The sequence below is a fragment of the Durio zibethinus genome, chromosome 6 (genome assembly GCF_047325235.1).
Source record: "Durio zibethinus cultivar Kanyao isolate XHJ-2024 chromosome 6, ASM4732523v1, whole genome shotgun sequence".
Taxonomy (NCBI): Eukaryota; Viridiplantae; Streptophyta; class Magnoliopsida; order Malvales; family Malvaceae; genus Durio; species Durio zibethinus.
In genome coordinates, this window is record NC_143167.1 from 31,599,882 (window position 1) to 31,616,069 (window position 16,188).

Here is a 16,188-nt window from a genome sequence, read left to right on the forward strand (position 1 = left end):
TAAGAAACCAGATGAACCTAAAATTCGGTCGTCATAAATCTCACTTGAAAATAAAACCTCATCGAAAAATTCATCATAAACCTAGAAAAACCCAATTTTTTCCAAAAAATCAGTTTCCTTCAAATTTAAACTAGAAGATCTCAGAACCAATAAAACATTCCAACAAAATCCAAGAAACCAACCGAAAGGGGAATCAAACCTTAAAACTCAAATCAGGTTCTCAAAAAAAAAAAAAACCAAGACTCCAAAACCAAAATCCAAAGAACTTCCTGTAATCACCAAAAAAAATTTAGACAACACAAATCTAAAAGAAAATAACCTAGGACGAATCCAAAGCCCCCTTGTGTGTTGATCGATTCCAATTTATAAAGGGATTTAATTCCCTTTAATTTAGCAAGTATTAATTCAACCTCAATCACCAATTTGATACTGTGAGATTCGATTTTAAAAATGATGCAGTCAATTCCTTGATTTTATTTTCAATTTCATGCAAACAGGATTTTAGGATTGATTTAAAAAATCCCTAATTTCATTCTTGAAATTTCTAACTTTGAATAAGTAAAATAATAATAATAATAATAATACAATAATAATTAGGCCAAAGCTCAAATGAAATAAAATATAAGAAGTCCGCACATGAACTCTTCCAGGCCTGAAAAGACCCAAATCGAGAAATTGATCGCACCTCGGACAAAAATGGGTGTATATAGATGGTTTAGGGGTTTACATGCAATGTAACTTTTTATCGTTCATTGTATTAGCCGTTTGGTTTTCCAAAGTTTAAGCACGAAGAATGAACATTTAAAAATGATTATTTAAGGCATTTACGCATGAAAAACGTCTTAAATAATTTTTTTAAAAAAATGAAATAGATTATTTAAAGTCTTTTTTGTTAAAAAATACCTTAAATAATTTACTTTAAAAAAATGAAAGTAGATTGTTTAAGATATTTTTTGTTAAAAATATCTTAAATAATCTCCTTTAAAAAAATGAAGGGATTATTTAAGGCGTTTTTCAATGAGAAACGCCTTAAATAATCCTCTTATATTTTTTACAAGAGATTACTTAAGGTGTTTTTCGTTGAAAAATGCCGTAAAGAATTCTCTTTAAAAAAATGAAATTGATTATTTAAGACGTTTTTGAACTATAAGCATCTTAAATAATCTCTTGATATTTTTTAAAAGAAATTATTTAAAGTATTTTTGAGCCAAATAATCCCCAATATTTATTTATTGATTATATTTTATAAATAAAAACATAAATCAAATAAAATATTTGTTTTCTTTTATTATTAAAGACATCAATTGCGGTTTAAGTATTTATTATTAATAAAAGCTAACAAAAAAGTTATCATTATATTAAAGAGATTATAATAATTATTTAAAAATTAATATACGTAAATTTCCTCCAATCAACCAAATGAATCTGAACACGGGATATCCTGAAAATGAAAAAAAACCCTCGATTATCGCACTTTCCTCTGAAATCCAAGATTTCGCAAACTAAACATCCCAAAATATTAACCAGCAAAAATCAGAGATGAATTACTTCTCTGTCATGTTTAAATTAAATTAAATTTAAATAGAGCACCAGATTAGCAATTGGACTTGAAGCATGGTTCTTATATCTCTGTGGACAGAGCTGGAAACTGCATGTAGGGTTGCATACTGTCTTTCCTAAATGCTGGAAATTCTAGTATTTTTTTATGCCTTGAAACACTGCTTATCTTGCCCGTTATAATTGGAATGGAAATGTAATCACAGGAATACATGGAAAGGGTATATTATCACGGCACATCCCATTTTAGCCTAATTCCCATTGACGGCCTCACAAGGGGTAAACCCCTCCAGTTTCTGATTCTCTTTTCTTTTGGCCAATGGCTAACTCAAGCAGCATGGTTAACTTTCACCAGTAGAGATTAAACAACGCCCCTTCTTTTTCCCTCTCCTATTCAGCTCAAGTGCATCTCAAGTTCAACAACATATGTGGTACATTGCTTATGAAATGCTTTGATAGCATTCCTTCCTATATGCGTTGGGAATAGAACGCCTACGTAACATAATATTAAACACCTCGTCCACGAAAGGAATTGTTGCTAATGTACAAATAACGTTAAAAAATCCACTATATTGGCAACATACAAAAGCGTGATTCTGCATTCTTTTCCATTCAGTGTTTAAGCCAGTAATTCCGTAGCTGAGCCATGTGCAATAATATCTCATCACGGCCTTGATTTGTAACACTGCTGGTCATAATCCATGGGGGCACAGTTTGGAAGAAGCTACGTATCAGCTCCTGAAAGTCACTCACGTTTTCTTCAGGCCTTTTTCCTCCATTCTTCTTCTTTTTCCGCTTGTCGCATTTGGTAAAGATTAGTGTCATGGGGATCTGAAGAGGACTATTTAAGAGTTAGGAGGAAAACAGAGAACATACTTCATGAAAAATCAGCACGCAAAAACAAAGAAGTCAGCACTAAGGATCAATAGGCTTTCACCTGCTGTCTTGAAAAGATGGAATAAGGGACATATCAAAGTGGGTTACCTGATTCTGGCCAAGCCAACTAGCATATTCCAGGTCAATTTTCTTTGCAGGAATGCTAGCATCTATAAGCAGGAAAACTGACACTAGTGCTGAACGGTTGAGAAAATAGTCTTTGGTAAACTTGCTCCAGTCTCTCCTAAGCTCCTGAGGGGCAGCTGCATATCTGTTTAAGAAATAGTGTAATTGAATTTGACTCTTGTGCAAGTTCCACATGCATGTGATCTCTTGTAATTGAGATCTACGAATATAATGGCATAAATCTTGGAAACAGCATAATCTAAACTTTTGGGGGAGGGTTGCTGGATGTTTAATAGAGCTGATTCGACAAATATGCCAGCTTTGTTTTCCCCTTTGCATTCTTGAGCTTAGCTCAAAAGTTATAGTTTACCAAAAATTGAATAAATTCTATGGAACTCAAGGCAAAGTTTGGAATCACAGGTGAATTTCTAAACAGCTAACACAGTGAACTAGTATAAATAATAAAGGAAGAATTGATTATGGCAAAGGGCAGTGTCATGCACTATTAAAGACATACTACAACATTTCTGATAATAACATAGAAGAAATCGTCTTGCCAGCCAAATTGGTCCACAAAAATCTCAATGAAAGATAGCATAAATTTAGTAACTGAGAGTTATAATTTGGATTCGATGGAGGACAGCCAAAACAGAGGTTAAAAGAGAACTCGGCGTAGATACTTATTAGCATCAACAAGGACAAAAAAGGGAAGTATCATACTCATTATTAATTTTGGTAGTACTTTTTGCGTCTTAAATAATGTCATAACTTTTATGGTAGGTTTTGCAAGTGACTCGTCTTACAAATATACTTAGAAATGAAACATACGCCCATAAAAAAGTCATGATTATATATCCACATATTGATTCCTTACTGTTTAAAATTGAAAAAAAAAAAAAAACCCTAGTCCCAAATGAATCATTTAACAAGAGTCCTGAATTCTTTTTCTCCAGTACAGTGAATAACCTCAACAATGTTCCAGCAATAGGAAAATAAGTTATTACAAGCAGCAGAAGTCACCTAGTGTTTCCTTCAAATAAAGCTTGTAGCCATTCATACAAGGTGTAAATAAAAAAAAAGGACTATGTTGAAAGCAATTAAAGGTAAATTATACCCATATCCAGGCAAATCCACCAGGTACCAACTATCATTGATGCGGAAATGGTTAATGCATTGTGTCTTCCCTGCAAGGATAAAAGCAATACTGGATAGTATGCACCTAATAACGGACTTTGAAGCTAAATAAAAAAAACTTTTAATCAAATGAAACCAATAAAAACAATGTTTTTATCCTAAGATTACTCCCAAGAATTGTCAAACCATTAACAGAAAGAAGTTTAATATTATTTAGTTATTTAAATCCTTACTGAATGTGTAAAATTCACTAGAAAATTTTCCTGTTTCTAATATCTCTCCCATATTTAAGGAATTGACAATAAAAATGCAAATATCTTGCTTTGAAGCAGACATTTTAAGTTTGGAAGATTCTCTGACGGTAAACATTCCAGTAGCCTAAGTAAGATATCAGTATCACAGCTCTACTATTAGCATATTTTACTTTATAAACCAACTTTACATTAAACCCCCACTAACCGGGTTTCTTAGACGTGAGAGCAAGGCGTTTCCTTCTGACAAGCGAATTAAGAAGCGAGGATTTTCCCACATTAGACCGACCAACAAGCGCAAACTCAGGCAATCCATCAGAAGGAAAATCCTCAGTCCTCACACTACTCTTCACAAACTCAGCTTGAACCACATGAACCTCCCTTGCATACTTGCTCACCACTATATTCGACCCTTTTAAGATCCTTGTGCTTAAGTTAGGATCATCACAAGAAACCTCTGTCTCTGGAGGGACAAACAACTTGTCTAATGAAATCTCGAGCCTTGGCTCTTCGGCGAGTGAAAAATCAGTTATGGGTATTGGTACTGATGTCGAAAGAGTCGATTTTGGAGAAGAGAAGAGTGTTGGGGAAGTGAATTTGATGGGTAGTTTTGGTTTGGGAAAAAGATTGAAATTCGGCTGCGGTTGTTTAAGGAGTAAATAATGAAATCTTGAAAGCTGAGTTAGAACCATTACTCTTTAGTCCAACTAACCTGATGGGTTCAACTCTGTTCTTCTTTGTTAATAGGAAACGCCGGAAAAGGTCGAAGCAAAAAATCCTTGCTGAAATTCTTGTGTCAAAAACGACACCGTTTGCTGCTCGGAAAGTTTTCACATAGATAAATACGCCCACTTGTTAATGAAGCGATGTCGTTCCAAATATTAAACAGAGACCTTTTAAACGTGTCACCAACGGTAACTGAATCATCTTCAACTTCAATTACAACCACTCGTCTTCTTTGCACGGCCGATCTCTCTGCTCTTTGGTGGATCTTTAGTTTAAGCTGACATCGGATTCAGTTAGCCACCAGCCATGGCTCCTCCGGCTCAGTCCCAACGGTCTCCATCACGGTCTCAACCTTCCGGGTAACTCTATCATATTCCCGAAACCCCCAAGCCTTCAATTTTATGGCAATTTTTACTCGGTGTTTTTTTCCTTTTTATTTTCATCAGTTTAAATTTTGATTCAATTCTTCTTCTCTTTTTATGAAATTCTAATTAAACCTCATTTTTATTGACAGTAAAAGTGAAGTCTCCGATTTGAAACTCCAGCTACGGCAACTCGCCGGCAGCCGAGCACCGGGCGTGGACGATTCGAAGCGAGAGCTCTTCAAAAAAGTGATCTCTTACATGACGATCGGAATCGACGTGTCGTCTCTCTTCGGCGAGATGGTGATGTGCTCGGCCACATCCGACATCGTTTTAAAGAAAATGTGCTATCTCTACGTTGGTAATTACGCCAAAGTCAACCCCGATCTCGCTCTCTTGACCATCAATTTCCTCCAAAGGGATTGCCACGATGAAGATCCAATGATCCGAGGGCTAGCCTTGCGGAGCTTGTGCTCGTTACGCGTCGCAAATCTGGTGGAGTACTTGGTTGGACCTTTAGGATCCGGACTGAAAGATAGCAATAGTTACGTGAGAATGGTGGCGGTTATTGGAGTTTTGAAGCTTTATCATATCTCAGCTTCAACTTGTGTCGATGCTGATTTTCCTTCCATATTGAAGCATTTGATGCTTAATGACTCAGATACTCAAGTCAGAGCTAGTTAAAAGGCTTGAATTGATTGTCAAAATTTTTGTTTTTATTTGTTGAATTAGCTTGCAGATTAATGAGTTAATTTTTCATTAGGTAGTTGCAAATTGTTTGTCTGCTCTACAAGAGATTTGGAGCGCGGAAGCTAGCACGTCTGAAGAGGCAACGAGGGAAAGGGAAACTTTGATTAGTAAGCCGGTTATATATTACCTATTGAATCGGTATGTTCTATAGATAAAAATTGAAGAATCAATGAGAAAATTTCAATTTTTACCATCTTGTGGTGATTATGCTGTCATTTATCCGAAGTTCAATTCTTAATCATGCTGTATAAGTAAGACAAACTGCTATGATGTTATTTTAAATGAATGCTTTCCAATGGGTTTTTATGTGCAGGATCAAGGAATTTAATGAATGGGCGCAGTGCCTTGTGCTTGAGTTGGTAACTAAATATGTGCCATCAGACAGCAGTGAGATTTTTGACATTATGAATCTCCTTGAGGATAGACTTCAGCATGCAAATGGGGCTGTTGTCTTAGCTACTATCAAAGTGTTTTTACATTTAACCCTATCCATGACTGATGTTCATCAGCAGGTGCCTATCAGCCCTTTTTATCTGACTCTTTAATTCAATGTGTGGAAAGTTGTTAAATTTCTACTTTCCACAAGCAATCTCCTTGCATATTTACAATCAAGGAGGGTGCTTTTCAGTTCATTTTGATCTTGTGGTTCGTGCTTCATTTGTTACTCATCAATAACTTTCCCACTTTTGTGTCTAAAACTGTATCAAGCTTCTAATTTGGTCATTAGGTTATTTCTTCTTGTCATTTAAAAATAAATTCTGGGCAGGTGTTTTTGACCCTCAATCATCTTACGTGGCCTTGATATTAAACCATACTTGATTGTATTAGATAGACTAATAATACTCTTATATCACTTGGTCTTGTTTACGGGCTCAGGAGTTTTTTAACGAAATCCTTTTATGTGAAGGTGTATGAACGTATCAAAGCACCACTGTTGACCCTTGTTAGTTCAGGAAGTCCAGAACAATCTTATGCAGTTTTAAGTCATCTGCATCTCTTGGTGATGCGGGCACCTTTTATATTTTCCTCAGACTACAAACACTTCTATTGCCAGTATAATGAACCATCTTATGTCAAACGGTTGAAGCTTGAAATGTTGACTGCCGTGGCAAATGACAGCAACACTTATGAGATTGGTAAGCAGACAGCCTCTCGGTTTCTTTTTGAGGGTCTCTTTGGAAAAAGATGATATCAGTAAATTTTCAATGTTCCCTCTTGAGTATTCTGATATGTAATTGTAACCTTGTTTTCTCAATTTCAGTGACAGAATTATGTGAGTATGCTGCAAATGTGGATATTCCCATTGCCAGAGAGTCAATCAGAGCTGTTGGCAAAATAGCACTGCAGCAGTATGATGTTAATGCGATTGTTGATAGGCTTCTTCAATTTCTAGAAATGGAGAAAGACTATGTGACTGCTGAAGCTCTGGTAAATAAATAATTATGCCCCTACTAGATGTTTGGATATTAAATATATGCATAACAAACCCTACTGCCTTCCTACTAAATGGTTTTCGTGGTGTCAAAATTAAAGTATGATTAGTTCACTATTGCCAGCTAGATTTATATGAGTTACTTTATGCAGGTGCTTGTGAAAGATCTTCTTAGAAAATATCCTCAGTGGAGCCATGATTGCATTGCAGTGGTTGGGAACATAAGCAGTAAAAACGTACAGGAACCAAAGGCAAAGGCAGCTCTTTTATGGATGTTGGGGGAATATTCTCAGGATATGCAAGATGCTCCTTATATTTTGGAGAGTTTAGTTGAAAACTGGGATGAGGAGCATTCTGCTGAGGTAATCAACCTTCACGGATATTGTCCAATGACTCTATGTTAAACCATGTTCTTTTTTTTTTGAGCCATTTCAGATTATAGTTCTTATTTTCTGGAATTGGTCCCTTTTGTGAAAAAAGAAAAGGTTGTTGAGCAATTTGGTTCAACTTTCAGCTGAATCTATTATGGCATTCTTAAACTCTTGTTGGTCCTCTGATGTTTTCTTTCATGTCTTTCTAGTGGATATGTGGTGCAGTAAATTTGTAAATTCGATTTACCTACTAGTATAGTCACTTAGCAATTGATCTTAGGTACTTTATCTCATAAAGCTATTATGTGTGTTTACTTACTTAACACCCATTCGTTCCCCGCATAACCCCCCACCTCCCCCTGTTCTTTCCTCTCCCTCCCAGCTTTTTCCTCTCTCATCTCATTCCGCAACCAAGGGCACTGCTGCTATCTTGTTATTGTAGATTGAGTATTTGTTAAGATTTCCATTGACAGTAGAATTTAAGCCTGCTTTTTATACTGAATTTCTCAAAATTGGATTCAAAGATCTGTCATACGAATAACTTCATTTGCTTGGTTGATGGATTATGCCATCGGACAGGTTCGTTTACATCTTCTCACTGCAGTGATGAAATGCTTTTTTAAAAGGCCACCTGAGACCCAAAATGCATTGGGAGCAGCATTGGCTGCAGGTATTGCTGATTTTCACCAGGTATGAGTTTGTCTTTTTGTGTCTTTTTTTTCCCGCTCCTACATCAATAGTACTGTTTGAGTTATCAAGTTGTTTTCTGGAAACAGTCAATTAAAACTTTCTGCTTGACTGCAGGATGTTCATGACAGAGCCTTATTCTACTATAGAATTTTACAGTATAATGTATCTGTAGCTGAACGTGTGGTGAACCCTCCAAAGCAAGCTGTTTCTGTTTTTGCTGATACTCAAAGCAGTGAAATTAAAGATCGGATATTCGATGAATTTAACAGTTTATCTGTTGTATACCAGAAGGTAACCACTAGCCTCTTCCAACTTTATGTTATAGGCCCTTTTTTTGTACTTTAGAACATCCTAAAAGCTCGTGAGGGTTGTTAAAGCATCCAATCTGCATATTAAAAGGAAAAAAATATATAAGGCAAAGACAAGGCATATGCCTTAGCCTAATTACATAGTTTGTAGTTTCAATCTGAATCAAAGTTGCTGAGCTAAAAGCCATAGGTTCCCACTTCTTTGGGAAATATAAAGATGTGGATCTTGTTGTTGAAAATGGTATCTATTTCCACCTTTTCGTCATTCATTACTGACAGATTGGTTGAAACTGACTAGGTTTTCACAATAAATAATAAGTCTTTTTTTTTTGCCTTAAATAATAATACTTCTTAAGAATGCCTTTTTTCATTCTAAACTTTGTGGCAGAGGGAGTATGCCTTGATTCAAGGTTGGCCAAAATGCTTGCAAGGATTATGCCATTCAAACATCACAACCTAAAAAACTACTTGACAGTGATGACCAAACTGAGCATAATACTAACACGATACCTAAACTAAATTTATGGGGGCATTACACTATCTCTCCCCTTGATGTATAGGCTTGATAGAAGAATTAAGAAAATTTGTTCTTGGGAACCGCTTGGCCAAAATGTTTATGCAATTAGGTGAGGTTCCAAAAATAAGTCTCATGTACTTATCTCCTTATCTACAAGCCACCTAGGTGTGAAATTAACGGGGAAAAAGTTTTTCTTTCCCGTAGTGAAAGGTGCTTTTTTAAACATGGTAAGGTTTTCCTTATCAAAGTACCTGCATCTCTTAAGTTATCCTTCCCCTTTTCCATTCCTTTTTCTGCTTCATTGTCAAATGTAATAACCCATGGAAGACCCACCAATGACACCCATGGAATGTGCTTGCAACTTTAGCTTTTGTGTAACAGCTGTGAAATAACTTCAACAACACTACTTTGTGTATGTTGAGAGCTAAAAAACTGGCTACTCATGCAATTCAGTTTCTTTGCTGTAATCACGGCATTGTGCCTCTCCAAGCATTTTCTTAATTTTACACAGTTCCATTCCGCTATTAAACAGTTTAGTGTACTATATCCACTCTGCATCTCTTTTTAGGAAATCTAGGTGCTTGGTTGTGTTACCCAAATCATAATAGAGTTATGGTTTACTGATATTTGTAAATATATGCAGCCATCTTACATGTTTACAGATAAGGAACACAGGGGTCCATTTGAGTTTTCAGATGAACTTGGAAATCTTTCTATTGGTGGAGAATTAGCAGATAATGTTGTTTCTGCTCAGAGAGTGGAAGAAAATGATAAGGATCTGCTTTTAACTACTTCAGAGAAAGAAGAAACTAGAGGTTCGAGTAGTAATGATTCAGCTTATACTGCTCCTTATGATAGTTCGTCTGCATCTGTCTTTGCCTCACAAACACAGATAGAATCAGCAATTTCAAATCCCACCGCAGCAGGCCATTCTCCACAAGCAAGCTTGGCAATTGATGCTCTACTTGGTCTTGGTATACCATCAGTACCTGCTGCTCCATCTCCTCAATTGAAGCTTAATACAAAAGCTGCGCTAGATCCAAGCACATTTCAACATAAATGGCGCCAATTGCCAGTTGCTTTGTCACAGGTTTGCTTGTGAATATTTCCTATTGCTTATGCCTATCTCTTACTTGCTCTCTCAACATTCTCTCAACATTAAAACCTTTTCTTGGCTTAATTTTATGTATGGATAATACTGTTGGATACTATCTTTATATTATTGCCTGGACTTTTTATTCGGGCTGATGACCACTTATGCTATGACCTTATGTTTAGAAACTAAATTATTTATGAAAGTATCGCATCCTCAGCTTCAAAACTATCCTCAGAGCTCTCAGGACAAAAGGAGGCCCTTTCCTTGAAAACTAAGCCACTAGATTGCCCTAGAATGGAAACCATGTCTGGTCCTTTATGTCGTTCTTAATGCTTGTGGCAGAAACTCTGGTTTATATACTTACAGCTTTCTCTGAGCTCAACTCGTCTTTCAATTGGTGCAGGAATTCTTACTAAGCCCTCAAGGCGTTGCAGCTTTGACAGCTCCTCAAGCTCTTCTTCGGCACATGCAGAGCCATTCCATCCACTGCATTGCATCAGGGGGTCAATCCCCCAACTTCAAGTTTTTCTTCTTTGCACAAAAAGCAGAGGAGTCATCTAATTATCTTGTCGAATGCATAATCAACACATCAACCGCTAAAGCTCAAATAAAGGTCAAAGCAGATGATCAAAGTACATCCCAGGCATTTTCAACTCTTTTCCAATCAGCCTTGTCCAAATTTGGTATTCCATGACCACTAAATGCATTCTTCATTTTAATGGCTCCATGCGAAAGATGTTCTCACTAGTTTTTGTTGAAATTTCTTTTCTGTTAGGAAGAAATTAAAGTGAGTTTTTGCAGAGAAAAATTTTGATGGACTCCTTTTTTTGGTAGGTCTAGTGTAAATCTGTGAGTGCGATTAAAATGTACATTGTCTCTATTAATTTCCATCATAGTCTATTTTAAGGATGAAAAAAAAATCAAAAATTGATTTCAAATGATAGTATTCGATTCGGTTCGAATTGATTTTTTTATTTGATTCGAATTAAATTTGGATGTGATAATAAATATTAGGCTCAAATGAGTTTCAAATTGAAAGTAAAAAAAAAAAAAAATCGGATCAAATTATATATTTTTAAATTTTTGTAAAATAAAAATAATAAACTAAACAAAAAAAGTGATTGTCTGTTTCATTTTATTTCTTTTTTATTTTCTTTCATTTTTAGAAAAAAATATTTTCGAATAAAATATTTACAAAAAATCAAAATAAGCTTAATCTAATATTTTTCTTATTTTTAAAAATTTTTTCTATATACAAAAAAGAATCCAATTATTAAAAAAAATTTAAAAAATCAAATCAATTATTATAATTATAATAATATTAAGTTTAAATAATAATAAGAACAATAAATAAATATTCAAAATCAAGGAAAATGCGAAAGAAAATGAAGAAAACAGAACAAGAAAATCTATGAAAAAAATAAAAAATTTAAGGAAAATTATGAAGAAAAAAACACTAATTTATATTATAATAATAAACTCTATATAATAAAAATACTGATAAATATAAAAATTTGCTATCATTAAGTAAAATAGTGCATATAAAATTGATATCGTTGATTTATATTTTATTTTTTATTTTTTATTCTTATATGTAAAAGAGATATTTTAATATTTTAAAATAAAATTTAAAATACTAAAAAAAAAAAGATTGGTTAGTTTAAGTTAAAAAAAGAGCATATATACATATTTTTTATTGTTTGAATTATTAAGATGTTATGAGAAAATAACATTTCATAAATTCTTTAGACGTATATCAATCTTACTTGAAACAATTCGAAGAGGAGATGCACCGGACGAAACTTAAGAATCTTTTTGCTAAAAAAAAAAAATACTCAAATAAAATTGTTATTGAAACCATTTTTAAATTTTATTTACTTGAAAATTAATTAAATTTATTACATATCAATAAATTATAATTTGTAATGTGATCATATGTATTATTGATATTTAAATGAAAAGTATTAGTTAATACATTAATTTTAAAGCTTGAAAATGTTAATGTTGATTTTGTTTTTGTTAAAATTAACTAAAACCTGCTTTAACACATAAGTTATGCGCTGATTTTTGTAAATAGGATTTTAATAATGATTTTATTTGCATTATGACAACTGAGAATTTTTTTTTCTAACATTAACATATATTTAGATTCACAATATAGTATAAAATTGTTTGCAAATTTTAATTTAAAAATTGAATCGCAGCATAATACAAATTTAATAATAATAATATGAGATGTCACGATTATACTTTCAATGTCCAAAATTTTTCAAAATTTATGGTATGGGCGGAAGAATGGAATATTAAGATTGAAGACAAAATAACTAGAATTCTTATGCACATGGAATGTTAAGCTAATTCGGGGGTGATGCCCTTTTTTCATAGACTTAGTACTGAAAACGAACATTTTTATTCTAAGGGATGTTTTTTATCGCCTCGTAACCAAACACAAGTCAAATTCATCCCTCCTTTCCTCGACGGCTCAACGTTCGCAACCCTCGAAAACCCTAAAGGAAGGAGACTCGTGTTATTGATCGAGATTCAAGCTTTAAATTTGCGTAATTTTGAGATTCAAACATTTATTTATTTGACGTTTTAGATCAGTTTATTTATCACGATTCACATTTTTTTAAGATATTATTCATTCTGATTTTTTGATCTCACAATTTTATCTTACAAAAAAGAGATAGTATAAACTCTTAGTGATGGTATGGACTTTTTTATATCTCGGTGATCTTTTTTTTATGTTTGATGTAAGATTCATGACTCTTTCTTAGATCCGTGACTCTTTCTTAGATCCGTGACATTCTCTCCCACTTAATCTTGTGACGTCTTCGTCACGAGGTTGATCACCCTGCCTACCTCTTTCGAGGAACTTGACGTAGATCAAACGGTTTTGGACTGACTCTAATATCACTTGTCACGGGTCGAGACTTAAGCTATGAACCGACGCATTTCGGGACCCGAGCATTCACTCATCTAATATCTCAGATCAACCTAATCATCATAGTTTACATCACTTTTTTCTTGTGAGACGTCTTGGATAAAACAAAATCATAAGGTTAAAAAGACCAAAACGGATAATACCTCACAAAAATATAAATCATAACAATTAAATTGATCTAAAATATTAAATAAATAAATATTTAAATCTTATAATCATATAAATTCGAAGTTAAATTTCGAACACGTTCGTACTCACTCAATCATTTATCGGCAACGGTGACACAATAATTAATCTGTCCAGAAAGGATCAAGACCGGGCCCAAAGAAAATGATAATCTTTTTTCAGTAATGGAGTTGTTGCCAGCTTGGTGGGTGGTGGCATGTGGATGGTGGAGCATGGATACTTATAACTCTGACACAAAAAGAAACACTCCATCCCATGGCTGGATTTCCTCTTCTTGAAAGTTTTCATTAGTACCATAACATGAGCCTCTATCCCTATACATATTCTCTTGCCCCATCTAATTGAGCAAAGGGGAGGGAAGGAAGAAAATACAGTCACTAAACATTACTGCTCACCAATTTAAAACCATGCATTTACTCATTTTCTTTGTTTCCTATTCTCTTCAAAATTAGAATCCTCCATCATATACTCATTTAAAACCATGCATTTACTCATTTACTCTTTAAAGATTGAACAAGTCGTAAAACTTATAAAAGATTTCACAAATTCTTTAATATTTTTTAAATTCATAAATCATTTACTAATAAAAAATTTTAAATTTCAATCACTTGTGTCAATCTTATTGACCTTCATGATCTTATATACCTCTAGACTATTGTAGTATAGTGCTACTAAATCGGTCCATCCTTTTTTGTGTTGTTGCAAATTATGAATCGGTTCTGGATTTTTGCATATTCTTCATTCATCAAGGAGCGCTAAGTCGCTAACAAATTATAAAGAACCTATAACTAATGCAATTGGAGCCAACGGGGCGAAATAACATGTCAAATTAATTTATTTTTTAATGAAAAGTTGCTAAAGGGTATATACTGACACAGCTCAGACCGATTCGTATAAAGTTTCATTGACACTGTTATGAACAAAAGGGTGTCTTCCCTTTCAGCCAATGGAAAAGACAATATGAAATGGCAATGTCTGTCAAAGTGTTGAGCCTGTCAAAAATCCTTACGTATAAAGCTCTAATCAAATATCGGATTTGAAATTGTGCTATACCTGCTCATAATAGGCAGAGAAAATATAATATCATTAATTATATTAAAATTTAATTAAGTTAATTCATATAATTATTTTTAAAAAATAATGTTTAATAAATTTAAATTTTAAATCTTAATATTTATATAAATTTTTTTAATTTTTAAATTACAATCTATTATGTACAAAAAATTAAAGGTTTAGTAGCGAATAATTAGTAAAATCAAAAGAAATCTTTTGTATTATACATTTTTAATTAACATCATCATGCACGCACATGTAACGAATACGAGCAATAAGAAATATTGGGAGAATTATTTGTTTAATTGATTAGTCCACATGATGATCATGATTTGTGAGCTATTGCACATGTAAGGCAGATTGAGGAATATAAAGGCAATTCTTTTACAAACTTTTCTACTATTATACAATTATTTGTTTAATTGATCACATGATCATGACTTTATATATTAAACTCTAAAGTCTTGAACCTTTCATCATAAAGGCAATGCTTTTACAAACTTTTCTTTCTTATATGGCGGAGTGTTCCAACTCCAGAAAAAAAGAAGTTCAAATATGTAACATTGTCATCTGGTTGTCATATTTATTAGTTTTTCTCTATTAATAACTATAGAGTACATTTGAAACCAAAAGTGATTTTTTTTAAATAAACATTTTGAAGACAAAAAATATGTGAATTAGTGTTTTTTCCTTTTTAAATTTCACGCGGTCAATTTATGTGAACAAAATTTCAACAATGGCAGGCGGACCACCGATGAGTTAGTTTCCATGGCATAGTTCATAGTGGACTTAAATTTTGAATAAAGTTTAATGTTAAAAACATTTGTAACTAGCAATAATGAAATTTAATATTTTTTGTATAAAAAAATTATAACATGGGAAGATGAAGAGTAGTTATATATATTAAAATTTAAAATTTATATTTATTAAATAAAAATAACTTATGTTTTTTTATAAAGTTCAAAAAACTTTCCATTATTGGTACGAAAATTCCTACATATCTTAAGTTTTCCTCCACAAAAAAAGAAAAATGATGGTAATGGATTTACCTTGCCAGGTCACATAGAAAGTGACTGCTCATGAATTCATTCAGAGAAAGAAACAGAAAACAAAGTCCCTATCATGGTGTGTTTATCCGTGGTGTGGGTCCCTAAACGAGGTGGGTGAGAATATGAAAGCAATCTCAATCTGCAAATGCAAGAAAAATTTGCTTCCAAATATACCCACCAGCTCAAATTTGTACTCTTGTGTGCCTCTTGTTTATGTAGTTTCTTTCTAACATGTTGGATTTGATATATCGCATATCGATGCAGTTACAACAGCACTGCTCAATTCACATTATTTTTATTACTACCAAACAAATAGTCCAAGACAAAGATTTTGATCAGAACTCGCATCTGAATTACAGCTCTGGCTCATTAAAAAAATTTGCAAAATCAATGGTTAAATTAATAAGGAAGGTGAGAAAAAGTCAGTATCATTCAGTAACCCAATTAAATTAATTTCCTTCTTTCTTATTAAACATATACTTTTGTTTTGAAAACAATTACACGTGATCTAACATGTGAAAGTGGAAGTGGGTCTAATAATAACAATATCTTAGGTTATATGGATTTTAGTGTTTATATATAATTTGGTATTAAGACGAGTGGTTGAGATTCTATTTTTTGATCCAAATGCAAGAAATCATTAATACATATTTATAATCTTTTAATTTGATTTATTGTCTTCATTAATACAATTACATATAACTTGAGAGATTAAGCTGCATGCTTAATGGATAGTTTAAACTTCTAAATTTGTGGGTGA

The 16,188-nt window shown here is 33.2% G+C and overlaps 2 protein-coding genes across 2 annotated transcripts; one reads left to right on the forward strand and one right to left on the reverse strand.

Annotated features, from left to right (window-relative positions):
* Window positions 1–1,918: 1,918 nt before the first annotated feature.
* On the reverse strand, window positions 1,919–4,689 carry LOC111284944 (GTP-binding protein At2g22870). The gene is made up of 4 exons (XM_022874079.2): window positions 4,153–4,689; window positions 3,674–3,743; window positions 2,542–2,704; window positions 1,919–2,388 (listed from the first exon to the last, which is right to left on the reverse strand). The coding sequence occupies exons 1-4, from the start codon at window positions 4,634–4,636 to the stop codon at window positions 2,170–2,172; spliced, it is 936 nt and encodes a 311-aa protein (XP_022729814.1). The 5' UTR covers window positions 4,637–4,689; the 3' UTR covers window positions 1,919–2,169.
* A 180-nt stretch (window positions 4,690–4,869) lies between these two features.
* Window positions 4,870–11,134, forward strand: LOC111284943 (beta-adaptin-like protein A). Its single transcript, XM_022874077.2, has 11 exons — window positions 4,870–5,029; window positions 5,185–5,701; window positions 5,796–5,920; window positions 6,096–6,294; window positions 6,690–6,918; window positions 7,044–7,210; window positions 7,367–7,576; window positions 8,165–8,275; window positions 8,390–8,566; window positions 9,744–10,190; window positions 10,600–11,134. Exons 1-11 carry the CDS (start codon window positions 4,977–4,979, stop codon window positions 10,888–10,890), a joined length of 2,526 nt encoding a protein of 841 aa, XP_022729812.2. The 5' UTR covers window positions 4,870–4,976; the 3' UTR covers window positions 10,891–11,134.
* The last annotated feature ends 5,054 nt before the right edge of the window (window positions 11,135–16,188 follow it).